This window comes from Xenopus tropicalis, chromosome 1 (assembly GCF_000004195.4).
Source record: "Xenopus tropicalis strain Nigerian chromosome 1, UCB_Xtro_10.0, whole genome shotgun sequence".
Lineage (NCBI taxonomy): Eukaryota > Metazoa > Chordata > Amphibia > Anura > Pipidae > Xenopus > Xenopus tropicalis.
Window position 1 is genome coordinate 194,835,203 of NC_030677.2, and position 18,769 is coordinate 194,853,971.

General features: G+C 39.4%; 1 protein-coding gene across 1 annotated transcript in view; it reads right to left on the reverse strand.

The window, feature by feature from the left end:
• Positions 1–18,769, reverse strand: part of nnt (nicotinamide nucleotide transhydrogenase) — a 64,857-nt gene that overhangs the window by 22,277 nt on the left and 23,811 nt on the right. The window contains 9 exon segments of the mRNA NM_001128002.1: positions 628–861; positions 1,559–1,754; positions 4,158–4,303; positions 9,343–9,453; positions 12,934–13,095; positions 14,822–14,975; positions 15,850–16,041; positions 17,030–17,163; positions 18,565–18,752. Of these exon segments, the coding sequence (NP_001121474.1) occupies positions 628–861; positions 1,559–1,754; positions 4,158–4,303; positions 9,343–9,453; positions 12,934–13,095; positions 14,822–14,975; positions 15,850–16,041; positions 17,030–17,163; positions 18,565–18,752 (1,517 nt within the window).

Here is an 18,769-nt window from a genome sequence, read left to right on the forward strand (position 1 = left end):
TCTTCTTTCCTACTCTGCTGTAGATGAAAGAATTCTAGGAACAGACTGCATGCACAGTTCTGCTTAATATGAGATAAAACATTTGAATAGATCCTTTTATATTAAAATAAATTGCTATGTAAAAGTCTATGTAGTTGAGTGTAAGAGCACCCTAATCTATAAAAGATCTGCTCGTTTGGTGATGTCGCTAAACAAGTGGGTCATTCCCCCCGCCCCGATATGCCCATGTAAGGTTGGTGATATTGGGCTAATCTGATCGGATTAATCCGATTAGACGGGAACACGAGCCATCAGAGCAAGAACTACATCAATGAGCCAATGCAGCTGTCGACCCAATGGCAGAAAACCTGCCCGATTTACATCTGCTTCATTTTCAGCTAGACATCGGTCAGGTAGGTCTGTTGGTAGGGCACCATGCAAGGGCCCGAAAAGGCATCTTAAATCTGCCCCTGTATGGCTACTTTAACTTTAATTATGGCAAATCTTTAGTGTTTTGTGCTTGGGAAGGGTTGTTCCCCAAGCCATCTCATTCTAGATCACCAGTCCACCTCATTTCTGCTTGAAAAGTTATGGCTCAGATATTGGTTTAGTACAAAATGGGAAATGAACGCTGACTTAATGACTTACCTTGCAGCTTCCCATAAGCAACAAGGGAGCCACTGAAAGTGACGCCACCAATGTAGGTACCCAGATAAGCCACAATCTTGGTGAGATTTGCAGCAGGATCAGTGGCAAAGTGTGGGTATTCGATCATGTATTCAGCTACACAGGTGAGAACTGCAGCCAGACCCACAAGACTGTGGAAGGCAGCCACAAGCTGGGGTAGGTCTGAAATCTGGATCCGTTTGGCAATTGTCAGACCTGCATGATTGCGGAACAAGAGACAGAAAATAAAAAAAGAGTTGTTAATATGTTAAATACTTTATCAAAAAAACAAGGGATATGGTTTTAATATTATTGTAAGCCAGTTTCTGTCATGCTAATTTATTTGCACTCAAAACATTAATTCTGAAGAAATAAATGGCACCTAGCCTCAAGCCCTTTTTCACTTTCTGCTTTAATTACACAGCAGCCTTTTGACCATGGAAAGCTACCTAATCCAATACTACCCAATATTAGTGCTGCCCACTGACTTAAGCTGGCCATTCAAGGGTTGGCATTAGCTGCCAATATGGCCCCACCTGACCCCTCGAAAGGCTTGTGCACATTATTCTCTCTCTCTGCTGAGCATTCTTGATTCGCTGCTGTTTGAAGATGAAAGGATTGTTGAGGGATCATGCCATCAATAGGCATGAAATTACAACTCTCGTCCCTGCAACCAGTCAGCAACATGCCTCAGAGCAAGGCGGGCGTGATGCAATTGCATGGAAAAGCTTGTTCCTTCCTAAAATAACTCTCCTTCAACATCAAAGCAGCAATCTATACAAGACAGACAATTAGATAATCCAGATGAATTTAGGCATCATTTATTACGTAATGCAAAATGTTAACCATGCTGGTGTAAGATGACAAAGGTTTTGGGCAGCGGTAAAACACCCAACTCATGCTTTGTTCTTACCTAAAGTGCCACCAAGTGCCATTGCTCCAGACATTTGTGCTAGTAACTCTGGGCTTGGTTTAAGAGCGCCCAAAGTGGCTACGATTCCTCCAGCCACTCCCATCATACCAAGGGCATTACCTAGACGGGCAGTACCTTGTGTGGACAGGCCAGCAAGGGCTCCGACACAGCACAGGCCTGAACCCAGGTAAACCATCTGCAGAGAAAAACAGACATAGAAAACATATTAGTCAAGCTCTATTAACTAAAAAATATTGGTTCATGTAACATTCATTTACATACAAAGAATATAATTCAGCCACTAAATCTAAATCTATTCCTGGCACACAGGGAGGATTGTTGCGGAGAAACTTCTTTTGGCATGTTAAGAGTAAAGATCGTTCTGTAATGCCCAAGCATCTACATAGGTATTGTGCTTCCCATTCATATGAACGGTAACCGTCTGTCAGATAAGTTTATTCCAGACTAACCCTCTTAGTCAGTGGTCCCCAACCAGTGGCTCAGGGGCAACATGTTGCTCCCCAACCCCTTGGATGTTGCTCCCAGTGGCCTTAAAGCAGGTGCTTATTTTTTAATTCCTGGCTTGGACGAAAGTTTTGGTTGCATAAAAACCAGACGTACTGCCGAACAGAGCCTACAGGGGGGCTGCCAATTCACATAGGGCTATCAAATAGCCAATAACAGTCCTCACTGGCATCCCCAGGGACATGTTTCATGCTTGTGTTAACCCCTTAAGTCTTTTTACATTTGAATGTGGCTCACAGATAAAAAAAAGTTTGGGGATCCCCGCTCTTAGTAATGAGTTGAGCCTACTATGTCTTCTCAAGGTTACATCTACTTTACTTTGGTATTCTCATTTCTACTTAACAGATATTTATGGTACTCTACAGTGAACCCTACATTGACCAACAACAGTCAACAGCCCCTATCAGAGCAGGTTGTCAGTCTACTGGGCGTGTGTATGAGGCATTTCAATAGTCTGACACGTGAGAGATCTGGCCCAGCATGTGTGGCCAATATCAGCAAAGATTACTTTACCAACAACCTCTCTTTAAAAAAAAAAAGCGGAAAAGAGTGGATCTTCCAGTGTATGCTCAGCTTAAAACTATTTGCTGGGCCCATAAAATCCCTCTGCCCCTGCAATTCATGCATGGAAAAGGCACTTTTGAGGCCCATGAATGAACAAAACTATGAGAGACCAGGCATAGCTGTACAATAGTTGCAAGGATTTAAGCGCAACTCAAATTAACTCCTTGATAATTAAACCTAGCTCTTGTGCCTATGTCTATTTTCTCTGGCAGAAGATAAGCCCACCAGTATAGGATCCTGCTGTCTCAGCACAGCGAATATACAGAATGCCCATTAAAGAGAATTAAGAAAAACAACACACAACAGGGAACAAGAACATGGCTAATGTTATGTATAAGCTACACAAAGCTGTGCTTGGCTCCCATATAAAACAATAACATGGGGTCATGTTATTTAGGGTAAAGACAGTCACGGGGAGATAAAATTTAAATATAGAATTTCACTACATGACTTTATTACAGAAACTGCTGATGCATCCCTCCAAGGGTCTCAAACCAACTGCAAAGGAACATTTGAGAAACCTGATATTGGCTACAGTTGTGCAGAGCAAACATTGATTCAGATAGGAGACCATAACAAGCAAGCACACTGCTTATAACATGAGTGGCTCAGGCTATTAGATATCAGCATTTTAAAACAAACGTGCTAGCTCTACTAGAGAAAACTCAGTGGACGGTCCAACTATAAACATGTCTTTTACAAGGAGTGAACTCACTCGTGGACTATCAGTTGAAGCTTATAAGTTGCTCTGGGGTCAACAAATAAAAGGAAATTTAAGACTTTTCTAAATATGTATGGCTGCACTCATAATCATTGCAAGGAAATGTTGGCTTCTCTCCTTAGAAGTGTCTCAGACAAATAAGTCCAGAGAGACAGTGAGATTCGGGTTCTGTAATAAATCACTTTACCCATTAACTACTTTCAAAAGCCAAAAGCTTGCAACAGATCTGATGTAAATGGGCTGGTTTGGCCTGTTAAATACCAATTCCCTTAGCATTCAAGCTTAAAATTACACTTGCCAAACAGCCCCATTGGACCCTTTATTGCCAGATAGAAATGTTAACAGCCTCTTTATAGCATAAAGCAGAGCTTTGTCCTTCGCACTAATATTAAAGAAAGATTCTGTTAATCCCGTTTCTGTGAAATGTTTGAGACTATAGATAATTGACATGAGCCCCTGTCCCAGTGGAGTTTACAGTCTAAATCCCTATTGCACTCATACCCTGCAGTCAATTTTATCAGAAGTCAATTATCCTATCCTGTATGCCTTTGAAGCATACAAACACCTTGCAAATGGGGCCAATGCTGAAATCAAGCCTAGGACTCCAGCACTGCAAGGTAGCAATACTAACCACTGCACTACCATGTTGTCTGTGGGTGTAAGCTGCCATATTTCTTACATAACTGTATCCTATTGACATATGCGGGACAGAAGCACATCTCACACGTGTGTTTCTTTAACAGTCTGGCATTAAAAAAATTTAAATAATCCAGAAGTGTTTGAGTTCACCTGTTCGATATCATATCCACTATGGAGGGCAGCAGCATATCCTCCAACAAGGGCACCTCCTGGGAGCAGGTACAGATAGTTATACTCTGGAGGGTCAGTTGGACGCTTGAACATGTCCAGCATTCTCTGTGTAACGAGGAAGCCTCCTGCAAAGGGGGAAAAAATACTATCAAAGAGCAAGCAAGCAAGCAAGCATCAAAATAATGGTAGAGATCAAGGCACTCTGTTTCCCAGTAGCCCTGAGCATTGCCTTAAGCCGCTCAAGCAACTCTCCATTACACAACAGTGGGCTCCCCCTTGGAACTATGTGTAACCACCCAGGCTGTCCTTATGGTAAACCACCACAGGATCTTATGCTGAAAACACACCCTGCCTATGCTTTTTTTTTTTTTTTCTTTTCTTCAAATGCATGTTTTAATTTATTTATTTTTTTTAATCCAAAGCATTATTTAATTGTATTAAGCTCTGTATAAACAGCCCCCCTACCTTCACCCTCTGTTGTGACTGTCCTAACTTACAGATAAACAGAAGTACATTATTCAGAAGGATTATCTGTCCATTGCTAATGATTTATATCACAAGAGCACAATATGGAGAACCCCTCAAAGTCCTTGTTTAGATATAAAAAGAAGGGGAATTTTTTTTTTTTTTTTTTTTTTATTAAAAGACTAGGCAATAAGTATATTCAGCACAAGCCCTATGCATTAAACTAATGTTGAACAAGGAGGTATAGTGCCACTTTAAGCAGACAATGTCACTACAAGCTTCTCCCAGGAAAGAACCATTTTCCTTCAGCGCTGGGAGGCTGGCCTGCATTAATGTCTCTGTAGCATATGTTTCTGCATCTGCAGCATATTAATCAGTTAACACATACTTCAGCCAATACGTCATTGTGCTAGCGGCGACGCTAAGATGTTGGTAAGGTTACTTTTGGAGGAAAGCCTACCTTGGATTGAAACCAATGTATTTTACACCTTTGTAAACAAGGCCAGACATAAATGGATTATAAGCGTGGGTCCACTAGGCAGAAATGTTATTATCACAATAAAATCAGTTTTGTTCTTTGAAGGAGGGAGGGGGCTGTGCACCTCATTAGCACTACTAGGGGCTAGACCTACACAAAGCAATGGTTAATGGATTGCACAATGTAAACACAGCATCAACCCTGTCAAAATGTGTTCCCTGAAAACTACAAGGCTCTGGTATCATTATTTGGTCCAGAGCTACAATTTGGTAGTCTCTTGGTGATGATCTATTGAGCCTCTAGGTCCATTGTCCATAGGGGACTTTGGAGGAAGAATTTCTTGCCTTTGTATGTATGTATGTATGTATATGTTTATTTATACAGCGGTACTTTGTATATACCTTTGGGAAAACTTACACAGGCACAATTGGACTGCATCTTTCTGCAGGGCCCCAGGGGCATCAAGCCTTGTATACAGGATGGCTAAGTCTTGTTACATAGGATAGCGCATTATGAGGGCTGCTGAGTATTGTAATTTCACTATATCTAGAGCAGTGTTCCTCAACTAGTGGCTCAGGAGCAACATGTTGCTCTCCAACCCCTTGGATGTTGCTCCCAGTGGCCTCAAAGCAGGTGCTTATTTTTGAATTTCTGGCTTGGAGACAAGTTTTGGTTGCAAAAAAAACAAACCCATGTGTACTGCCAATCAGAGCCTTCTGTAGGTGCCAGTCCACATAGGGACAATCACAGCCCATATTTTCCACCCCCAGGATCCTTTTGCATATTGTGTTGCTCTCCAAATTTTTTACATTTGAATGTGCCTCACAAGTAACAAAAGGGTTGGGGACGCCTGATCTAGAGGGAGGATCTCTGCTTTATAGAATTTAAAGAGAACCTGTCACCCTAAGAAATAAACCCAAATCCTTTATGTTGATTGAATGCTGAGCAAAAAAAACTTTACTTACATTGCATAAGTTATACAAATATTATTTCCTCCAGTCTTAGAATTCACAGCAAAGCAGCAGGTGTTTTTGTGTACATTGTTATTATGGCCAGACCTGCATCATCCTAAAATTCTGTGCCAGAATTGGGGTCCTGATGCCCAAATGCACTGGCTAAACAATTATAAAATGTAAGGACAGAGGGGGTAAGAGAGGAGTGCAGTGACATCTAGGACAAGCTGAATGGAAAGTGAAAGTACTGCCTGCCCTGCCCCTGCAGGCGATATAGGACTCGACAGCTAAGAATTTTAATATTGTGTGTGTATGTTTAAATTAAAAAAAATAAATAATTAGGGCTTCATGTTTAAATTGAAAATGACATTATAAATATATTTTTATGGCTGGGTTACAGACACCATTAAGGAAAACAATATGTATGTATCTTTCATTCGGCATGAAAGGCCCTCCCGCAGTTACAGTGGCAGGGCAGTGCTACCATTATGACTTTGATCACCTAATCATCTTGCATGTCCTTGGCTTACACCTAAATCCATTTTATCTACAGCAGAGCTCTGCTAAAAGCCATAGGGCAGCCAAGGGCTCGCTTCTCGCACACTTCTGCTTTAGATTTGCAGAATATATCAGCTTGGCCCTGTATGTGACAACCATTTAAAGAATTACTTACACAAAGACAGTAAGCAATATCTTGGCAAGGACAATCTCTGGCATAATTAACCTCACATCGTTTTCATGTTGGATTGATTAGTTAGGAATTCCTATGCGGACGCCAGCAACATCTTTCCTTTTCTTTTTTTTAATTCTTGTATGATTTGAGCCTAATTCCTAATCTGAACAGTTCTGTGCTGTTTGAACAATTCCACCTCCTATATTTCATTAGGCATATTTAGATTTTGCACGAGGAGGGAAACATATGCATAAAGTTAGTATAAATATAAAGCTTGTGTTCTTACGGCGGGTCTGAACAGTATGAGAGTTATTTTACCAGGGAGGTTCAAAGCAACTGCACTAGAAGCTAAAAAAAAAAAGAAAAGTGAACCAGAGTCTTTTTTTGCAGCATTGCAGCAGGATCTTTTGCAAAAAGAATGGATATGAAGGGTAAGGTAAAGTAATACTGACCTACTGAAACAATTCCCTGTATCTGGTTCAACTCACATGGCGTTCAATCTGCCGGCGGAGAAAATATCATTACTGTATCAAAACCCTCTTGCAAACAGTGACGGGGCAGATTTTGGCCCAAAAACGTACACTCCAGTGTTTTGCTTCAGTCATCTTTTATACCGGGGCCAAAAAGATAATTTAATCATGGACCATTTAAAGACGTTGTTCAACTTGAAATTAACTTTTAGTATGATGTAGACTAGAGAGTGCTATTCTGAGACAGTCACAACTGGTCTTTATTTTGTATTATTTGTGGTTTTTGAATTATTTTGCTTTGTTTTTACTTTCAGCAGCTATCTGCTTGCTAGGGTCCAGTTTAACCTAGTAACCAGACAGTGGTTTGAGAGACATGAATATGAATAGAGGAGGACCCCAATAGAAAGATAAGTAACAATAACAATAAAATTGGAGCCTTGAGGGGAATTGTTTTTTTGGCTGCTGGGTGTCAGTGCCCCCCCTCCCCTTTCTTTTGAAAGCTGGAAAGCGTAAGAAGACCAATTAAAAAGTTGCCAAGGATATGCTATTCTATAACATACTAAAAGTTAACACGAAGGCAATCTACCTCTAAAAAAAAAAAAAAAAAAAAAAGATTCAGTTTGTCCTTCTCAGCTAAGGGGGGGAAAGCACCATGGGACCATCCAAAAGCTGTGATTAAATGGCGAAGTTGACCTGTAGTTAAAGGTTGTAATGTTGGCAAGTCAGTCTGAAATGTGCCCACTTCAAATAAGTTTCATGCAGACAAAAACTGATCCATCCCAAGTTCAGTGCTGCCTCACTTTTGTTTTATTTAAAGTAATAATCACATTGCTGCAGCTACCTGTTAACTCTTTCAGCCCCAAAACATAAAAAACTGATATTATAATAAAATCAAGTAACCAGTAGCACTTTATATGACAAGTTTGAAGAAAAAGCCCGCTGAGAAAAATCAAGAATAAAGATTGCGGATATGGGATTATATCTGGGATGCAGTGAATCCAGTCTTTTATTTTTTATTTAGACGAATACTTAATCTTCCACAAAGGATTTGGCCAAATCCAGAATCAAATCCCGGAGGGGAAGAGTATGTCAGTTTGGACAGCATGTATTTGGTTGAATACCAAATCTGAGACAATTTGTTATGTGGAATATACTTGTTTAATTAGTCAGGTTGAGTTGGTAGACGTTTTTAGTAGCCTTCTGTTCTGTGAAAAATGTGAGGATTATATTTTGTGATTTAAGAATCTCCTTAAAGCAACAGTAACACCAAAAAAAACCAAAAAAAAATATTCTATAGAATTAGAATATAATGTACTGTTGCCCTGCACTTATAAAAGCTGTGTGTTTGCATTAAAAACACTACTATAGTTAATATAAAAAAAAACGGCTGTGCAGCTATTCAATTGAATTCAAGTTGAAATAGGGCTAAATTGCACAGGTTATATAGCAGATAACAGATACATTCTGTATAACAAAATTGTATTCTACAGAGCTTCTGTTATCTGCTATGTAACCTGTGCCTCTTCTCCTTTTTCCAGCTTGAATGGCTGCCCCATGGCTACACAGCAGTGTATTCATATAAACTATATTAGTCTTTCTAAAGCAAACACAGCAGTTTTACCAGTGCAGGGCAACAGTACATTATAATTACTTTAAACCACTTATGTTTAAGTGTAAAGGTGGCCATACATGCTAAGATCCGCTCGCTTGGCGACCTCCGATATCCCCACCTAGTCAAATTAGAACGACGGGTATAGACGTCCCTCGGTTCGGGACCGCGTCAACGAGCCAATGTGGTCCCAGATCCAACTAAATTTCAGCCCAGATTTCAGTCGGGCAGGCTTGTCGTTAGTACCCATACACGGGCCGATAATCTGCTGAATCGATCTAAGGGACCGATATGGGCAGCTAGAATCGGCCCGTGTATGGCCACCTTTACGGTTCCTTTTATAAACTGGAAAAACAAATATACACAAATGTTGCTTCATTTTGCAGACTTCAATACATATATATGTGTGCATTACCTAATATTCTTTATATGGAAGCATTTTAGACATTGTTTCTCTTTTAGTGGCTTTTTATTTTACCCCTACTCCTAAATGTATGAATGTAACATTTCTCATACCTGCAATGTTAATGGAAGACACAAATGCTGCAAGGACAGCCAGCAGCTCGTGGGTGTTGGTGGGCAGGTAACCTCCTCCCATGAGGGCCAGTCCTCCCACTGCTGTCAGACCTGCATAAAATAACAATAGAGAGGTTAAGACTCACGTGAATGCATGTGGGGCCTCTGATAATAAATCTGTGGGGAAAACAAATGGTAGAGGGATTGAAACATTCAAATATCTTTAAACTGCCACCAGAAAAAAAAATGTGTAGCTTTAATGACGTTAAATTGACCAAATTATGACTTATGAGAACAAAACTCAACAAACACAGAAACTGCAATACCTGCACAGTCAAACGTCATAGCAATGTACAGAAAGAGACAATATTTTCATATGAAATAGATTTAATGATCATCTTCAAAGAAATAAATGAGAAGTTATTCCGAATCATCAGTCATGTAAATATTATTAACTATCACAAATTGCTTCTTAAATTTCACAGTAATTCAAGAAAATTGTTATTAATGTAATTGCTTGATTAACTCTTTTGTAGAAAAAAAACTGCAACACAGTCCATGTTTAGGTTGCTACAGTCCAACACAGTCCATGTTTAGGTTGCTACAATCCAACACAGTCCATGTTTAGGTTGCTACAATCCAACACAGTCCATGTTTAGGTTGCTACAGTCCAACACAGTCCATGTTTAGGTTGCTACAGTCCAACACAGTCCATGTTTAGGTTGCTACAGTCCAACACAGTCCATGTTTAGGTTGCTACAGTCCAACACAGTCCATGTTTAGGTTGCTACAGTCCAACACAGTCCATGTTTAGGTTGCTACAGTCCAACACAGTCCATGTTTAGGTTGCTACAGTCCAACACAGTCCATGTTTAGGTTGCTACAGTCCAACACAGTCTATGTTTAGGTTGCTACAGTCCAACACAGTCCATGTTTAGGTTGCTACAACTTACAATGTTAAAAGCGTATTCAGTTAAATGTTCTTTAAACAGGCTCCAAACTACCAATACCGTTCCACACTGTATGTAAGGGTATACGTTTTACATTTATAACAGTACCCTTAATGGAATAAACCCTTCAGAGAAAGATACTAATCCTAAACACTAGGGTTTCCATATATCAGAACAGAGTAGGACTTTTGTAGTATTATAGAGAATGCAATGGGGCTGACTGCACTGTACTAGCATTTTAAATTCCACACTAGTGCTACCCAGGCACCACTTATCAATAAAGTTAGCTGCTTCTATGTATAGTCAAGCCATTAGCTGGCAGAAGCAGTTTTTCAAGCTTAAGGTGGAATTACGAGGGTCAGCTGTGAGTGACTATCAGACTTCAGTTACAAGTGAAGACAGTATTTAAGGAACAGTAATAACTAAAAATAATTTTAAAGTAAATATAATGTGCTGCTGCCCTGCACTGGTAAAACTGGTGTGTTTGCAACAGTTACACTACTTAGTCTATATACAGTACATTAGCTGCTGTGTCTACGTGGGGGCAGCCATTCAAGTTGAAATAGGACTAAAAGGCACAGGTTACATAGTAGAAAGCAGATAAACCTATGTAAAATATAATGGTGTTCTACAGAGCTCATCTGTTATCCGATATTTAAGTTCTGCTATTTTGCCCTATTTCCATTGCTACACAGTAGCTTGCTTATATCTATAGTAGCGTTTCTGAAGCAAACAGATACGCTTTACCAGTGCAGGGCAACAGTACATTATATTTTAATTAGCTTAATTAACACTTTCATTTCATGGTGTTAGCGTTCCTTTAAAGACAAATAATAATTACAAAGTCTGGCGATACTACTGAACATGCAAGGCATTGGTTCCTTAACTGTGGGTCTGCCTCCCTTGGAGAAGTTTATTCCTACAGTAGAAAATGGTTATAATAACAAGGTTGCATGACTGTTTCCAAGCCAAGTGCTGGGTCGCAAAGCTGCTTTATTCACTTCACTCGGGTCCCCTGAGAGAATGGTTAAGGAAAACATACTGTATACCTGTAACCTTGTTATGACCTACAAAGGTTGTGCCACCAAGTGAAGAACTCTGATCTGAGACAATGGCATTTATGTTTTGTTATACCTTAATATTACTTTTATAGTGCTGACAAATTCAATATGCAATGCCACAAGCCGCTGGGTGACGTGATGTTTTTTTATGTTGGTTAAAGAAACCATCTGCATATATTCCAATACCCAGGCCAGTAGCACTTAGAGTCTGAAGACTTAATGGAAATAGACATGTAGTTCTAATACTTTAAAGGGGTGGTTTACCTTTAACTTAACCTTTAGTATGTTATAGAATGGCCATTTAATAGCAACTTTTCAACTGGTCTTCATTTTTTTTTTAATTGTTTTTTAATTATTTGCTTTCCTCTTCCGACTCTTTCCAGCTTTTAAAAGAGGGTCACTGACCCCAACAGCGCAAAAACTATTGCTTGTCGAGGCTGCCATTTTATTGTTATGTTAACTTTTTATTACTAATCTTTTTTATTTGGACCAATTAATATTCTTATTTTGGTTTTGCATGCAAACCACTGCCTAGATGGGTAATTTGGACCCAAGCAACCATATAGCTGCTAAAATTCCAAACTGGTAAGTTGCTGAATAACTAAAAAAACACACAAACAATAAAAAAAAATGAAGACCAATTGCAAATTGTTTCTCTACATCATACTAAAAGTTGATTTAAAGGTGAACACTGTTCACACTGTTCCTCTGGCAGTAGTACAAGATGGAAATCATTGACCTGTAATCAGTAATAGAGGTTTTGAAAGAACATGTTTAGAATGAAGTGTGTTGCCATTTGGGGAAAGGCTATTATGTATAGGGGGAATATGAAGAAGCCAGTAAAATAGAAACCAGCAGTGACAGGGACATGAATCATCCACAGCAGCAACCCAAAAAATGATAACATTCACCCAAACCACGGCTACATATGATGTCATTGAGGAAGGAGCAAGGCCTAAGGCAGTTCCAAGCACACTAAGCCAAATGAAGGATTCCCAAGTGTTGCACAATTCAGTTCTAAGCATTACATAACCCACAATGGGAGACATTCTCACACTCTTCTGATTATTAGAAACACACAAGAAATAACTACTGCTATTGTATTTAACTGTCAAACTGCTGATATCGGGGACATAAAAATTCCAGTCTCTCAAGTGACTGGAAAAAAATCAAGGGGATGTCACTCACTGTGTGAAAGAATGACTTTCACAGAGTTCTTCAACTGCGGCCTGCCATATACCTGCAGGCAAGGATCTGCGGCTCTCCTAAAGAGTAGTGGTAATACTGGGGGAGCAAGTGTGAAAACCCCTTAGTGGTGAAAGCGGATTTTGTTTCCGTGTTGGGAACAGTTGTTTCCCTTTTGGGTACTGTCATCTAACTTACAAAGATGGCAGATTGTTTGACCATTCAAGATGATGAAGCAGATGCTATTAGTACAACATATAGTACCAAACAGCAGCTGGAGGTTATTGTAAGATGCCAGAGGTAAGCAGATAAACAAAAGGGCCAACTGCTGCTGGTCTATGGCATAAAATGAACACACACACAATTATGAAGACAAAGAAGAAAAGGATTATTACCTGAGATAGCATTAGTCACAGACATAAGAGGTGAATGTAGAGCAGGAGTGACTCCCCATACTGTGTGGTAGCCCACAATGCCAGCCAATCCAAAGGTTGTCACCATCTGAGTGAAGGCAGAATGGGGTGAGGCGATGCCCAGACTGAGGAGGGTGCCCAGGCCTAGCAAAGACAAAAATAATAAGTAAGGTCAGAAAGGTACACTGGTTTCATAAAAGGGCACACTGCCCAATACATGTTATAACATTACAGAAGTTGCAGCCCTGTTAACCTGAGAACTTTCTGCTAACTAATCTGGTGTCTCATTATGGCTATTTGTTCAACAAGGGCACTAGGGCTTTATAACAAATATTTTTTGAGGGTCCTAAGCTCAAAGCATAATGTAACTTTGGAGGAATGAAACCCACTTATTAATCTGGCATTAACTAGAGGCGGTCAGTGAATCCAGGTGTTGGTGTTAAACAAATGGAAGGCTAGCTGGAGATCTTATATGGGTTATTTGCCTGTGCATGTATGGGATCCTTTATTGTAAACCCGCTTCCAGAAAGCTCAAAATTACAGGAAGACCATTTTAATCAAAAAAATTGAGATTTTAAAAATTATTCTTTTTCTCTGTAGTAAAAAAACAGAACCTTGTACATGTATGGGATCCCTTATCCGGAAACACGTTATTCCGAATTACGGAAAGGCCATCTCCCAGACTCCATTATAAGCAAATAATTCTAATTTTTGAAAATGATTCCCTTTTCTCTGTAATAATAAAACAGTACCTGTACTTGATCCCAACTAAGATATAATTACCCCTTATTGGGGCAGAACAGCCCTATTGGGTTTATTTAATGGTTAAATGATTCCCTTTTCTCTGTAATAATAAAACAGTACCTGTACTTGATCCCTACTAAGATATAATTACCCCTTATTGGGGGCAGAACAGTCCTATTGGGTTTATTTAATGGTTAAATGATTCCCTTTTCTCTGTAATAATAAAACAATACCTGTACTTGATCCCTACTAAGATATAATTACCCCTTATTGGGGGCAGAACAGTCCTATTGGGTTTATTTAATGGTTAAATGATTCCCTTTTCTCTGTAATAATAAAACAGTACCTGTGCTTGATCCCAACCAATATATAATTAATCCTTATTGGAGGCAAAACAAGTCTATTGAGATAATTCAATATGTAAATGATTTTTAGTAGACTTAAAGGTCCCCATACACGGGCCGATCCACCTATGGGTGGGCAATATTGGGAGAATCCAGGCTAATTCAATCGTTTGGCCCTGGGGCCAAACAATCGAATAATAACTACGGGTATAAGAAAAGTCGGTCCGGGGACCGCATCAACGAGTCCCAAGCATTCTGGATAACAGGTCCCATACCTGTACTTGATTGCAACCAAGATATAACTAATCCTTATTGGAGCCAAAATAATCCTATTGGGTTTAATTGATTTTTATAAAAAATTTTAGTAGACATAAGGTATAGAGATCCAAATTACATTAAGATCCCCTATGCGAAAAATCCCTATTCCCAAGAATTCTGGATAACAAGTCCCTAACTTGTACTTAATTAAGTTTAGTTCTTCATATATTCTTTTGCAGATACCTGCATAAATCATCTGTGATCTGACTGTTTGTTCCTCCCTTACACACAGAACAGCACAATATTCCAAGGGTTGGGAAATTTGATAAAAGTGGTAGTAGGTCTAGAAACCCATAGCAAGCAATCAGCCATTAGCATTTAGCAGTCACCTGTCTAAAAGCATTGATTTGACTGTTATGGGTTACCAGCACTGGTGCAAACTTTGTTACTTTTAATCCACCCCCTGAATAAAGGGAGGTCATTCTCTAAACAGCAGTATTAGTATGCAACAGAGAGTCACTTACCCGCTGTATAAGCAGCAGCACCATTAAATGTCTTTCTAAATGGTGAAATGGATGCTGCCTTTTCAGCCTCCAGCTCAGCCACAGATTTCTGCTTCACAGGGGTTCCCTGAGGGATATTATTTGGAGGTGGTGCAGGGAAAATGACTTTACCATCCTAGAAAAAAATGTAAATGGAATAAACTTAAATTAACCTGCCAGTAAAATGGTTACTATATCTCTATTTTTGTACCTTACATTTGCACTGAATATTATAGGGCGATTGTATGATTAAAGTTGTTTTTATTTGTTTCATTGCTGTGGAAGTGTTACTGGTGCAATTCCTAAAACAACCTTAGGTTGAGAACACTCCTTAAGAGCAAGGCATGGGGCCTAACAACATAATGCAATAATAGTACAGTAAGCCCGCCCCCTCACCCCCCAAAAAAAAGCCCTGCAGTCATACAAACAAAAACAGGCTTCAGTTCCCTATCAGGTCTGCCTAGCTGCTGATTGGTTCCTATCCTACAGTACAGTGTGCTGAGTGCCGCTAACTGAAATACACATCCCAGTGCCTCATGGTACCCACTCTCCTAACGCGTTTCACACAATTGGGTGCTTCATCAGAGGATCCTCTGATGAAGCACCCAATTGTGCGAAACGCGTTAGGAGAGTGGGTACCATGAGGCACTGGGATGTACCTATCTGCTGTTTGGTATAGTATGTTTGCTTTTTTTTTTTTTTTTTTTTTAATTGTCTGTTTAATTTTGTTTTTTTATTTCACTGAATATTTTGTTGATTGATTATATATGTTGTTCAGGACCTATCAGTGGGATATTACTTATAGATTCTCTTTCTTAATCTATCATTAACATTAATTAGTAACTGAACTGCACAATCCTTTCTGCATATGGCCAACCCAATAGAGTTGGGGGTGGGGGGGTGGGAAGGGGCAACCTCTCTCTCAACAGGGACATTGGAGATGCTAACATGCCCAACTACCTAACATCCAAGAACCATTTGGACCAAGATGACAAATATTCAAAATCTACCTTCATAACGACAGTTCCCCTGATGACGTGATCCATAGTACCATAGTCAAATTCATCCTTTACATCGTAGTAGAAATGATCCTTATCTGGGCTGATGGCCTTCAGGAGTTTTAGGATGTTGTTTGAGTAGAGTGTGCTTGCCTGAGTGGCCATTCTGCTGGGGATGTCGGTATAGCCAATGTGTGTCACACCCTGAAAATAAAGGGAGCTGTGTTATTAGCAGGCACATACAAGATTATATTAAATTGTGCAGGGCACAGGAAAAAAAATGGTTAAATATAACCCAGGTACGGGGTTTGTTATACAGAAACCCATTATCCAGAAAGAAGGCCATTTCCCATACACTTCATTTTAAGCAAATAATTGATCATTTTTAAAAATGATTTAGTAATAATAAATAAAATGATGCCTTGTACTTGATCCCAACTAAGATATAATAAATCCCTTTTAGAAGCAAAACAATCCTATTGGATTTAATATTTAAATGATTTATTACTAGACTTAAGGTATGGAGATCTATAGGTCCCAAACCTGTATTCATACATTTGGGTGCTCAGCAAGTCAAGAAAAAAAAATGTCTAGTGTCACATATCTCATTATATAATAGATTTATATTCCCATAGAATATAAAGATGTCAGTATCCATCTTTGAGTTTTGCAGCCTGCATAAAAGTCCTTAGCTTGTGGCTTCATGCCATTCCTTCTTGACATTTAATACCCTTATATATACCCTTGGACCAGGACTATTAATCCTCCTTTGCTCATTTAATCTCTTTATTATCCTAGTCTCTTTGTTTTCATACAGGAACAGAGAATGACTATGAAGCAGGCCACCAGGAGCAAACAACTCCAGAAAATAGTTAGAAGCAAGAGGGCCCACTGATACCTGGGCCCACCGGGAGTTTTCCTGGTATTCCTGTGGGCCAGTCAGACACTGTTCAGGTTACATAGCACATAACCTCGGTATAAAATATTGGTGTTCTACTGAGCTTATATGATATATAACCTTTGCCATTCAGCCCTATTTCAAGTGCCCCGTGACTACATAGCAGTTTGCTTCAGAAACACTACTATAGTTTATATAAGCAGTTTAGTTATACCAGTGCAGGGCAACAGTACATGAATTACTTTCTTTGGTATCACAGTTCCTTTAGGATCATCTACAAAATGGAACAAATACCTTGTGGACATAGAGATCTCCTGGTTTAGTGGTTTCAATGTTTCCTCCAGCCTCTGCAGCCAAATCAACCACAACGGAACCTTCCTTCATCAACTCAATCATGTCTTTACGGAACAGAGTTGGAGCTTTTTTGCCTGTTAGTGGAAAAGAAAAGCAGTTCCCAGTGTAAATAAAGTAAAGAGCATTTCTATTTTTAATATATAGATAGCCTATTATGCTTATGTTATTAAGCAAGTGCTTACATGTAGTGTGGATTTTCCAGCCAACCCAAACAATATCTGAAGGCCTTTATCAGAATCAACTGCCAGTGTCTGCTTATGTATTAGCACTTTTAGTCTACACAATGGTTTGTTATATTAACTGCTTACACATCATACTGCTGCAAGCAAAGGTTTACTGCTACTATAAAATTGTTTTTGCTCTTTTAAACAAATAGATTATGTTAAATACATTATGTTGCTGTGTTTACCACTCAGCCGTTTGGAATGGCTTCCTTTACTGTATAATAAGTGAAAGTTAAATAGGTGGTTCACCTTCAGGTTAACTTTTAGTATGTTATAGAATTGCCTATTCTTAGCAACTGGTCTCAATATTCTTTGAATTATGTGTCTTTATCAGATGCTTTCCAACTTTCAATTACAATTTTATTGTTACTCTTTATTACTAATACTTCTATTTAGGCCCTCCGCTTTTCACATTCCTGTCTCTCTTTCATACCACTGCCTGGTTGCTAGGTTAAATTGGACACTAGCAACTAGATAGCAGCTGAAATTTCCAACTGGAGAGCTGCTGAACAAAAACCTATTTAATTCTAAAATAAAATTTAATAATAAAAAATGAATACCACCTGCAAACTGTGTCAGAATAGCACGGTCTATATCATACTAAAGGTAAACTACCCCTTTAATTAGTTTTCACTGCTACGACAGGCTCAGTAAAGGTAACCATCCACATTAAGATGCACTCGTTTGATGAGTCACCAAATGAGCGGATCTTTCTCACGATATGCCCACCTAAGGTGGGCAATATCAGATTAATTTGATTGTTTGGTCCTAGTGCCAAACAATCAAGATACAACAACAGGTGTAGGAGCTGTCTAAGTGAGGACCACATCAATAAGCCGATGAGTCTGATCCAATGGAAAATTCAAACCTGCCAAATCTACGCTCCGATATCGGTCGGAGAGGCACACTGGGGGTCCCCAAACATGGGCAGATAAGCTGCCAGTTCAGTTTGAAGGACTTGAATCGTCATCTTAAATCTGCCCATGCATGGCCAGCTTAGGATGGCCATGCAAAAGCACAGAGAATACTGGATTCAAAACCCTTCAGCGTTTCATATTTTGTTAGGAACAGTGCCCTAAAGATCTAAAATGCCTGTGATGCTAATGTAATTTCCTTTTAAATGCACACAAGTCTCAGGATTAATGCTAAAGTACTGTATGGGGTACCACTAAACACTGTATATTACTGTGTGAACATTGCAACATAGTATATCTTTGGTCAATTACCATGAGTGTAGATTACAAGCCTTACCAGGAATGAGAGCGGTTGTGACAATGATGTCCACATCTTGACACTGTTTGGCAAAGAGCTTCATTTCGGCGTCAATGAATTCCTTGGACATTTCCTTTGCGTAACCACCTTGGCCCTCTCCAGACTCCTTCAGATCCACTTCCAGCGGCTCAGCCCCAAGGGATTTGAATTGTTCTAAAGCGGCAGCCCTGTGGCAAGACCATAA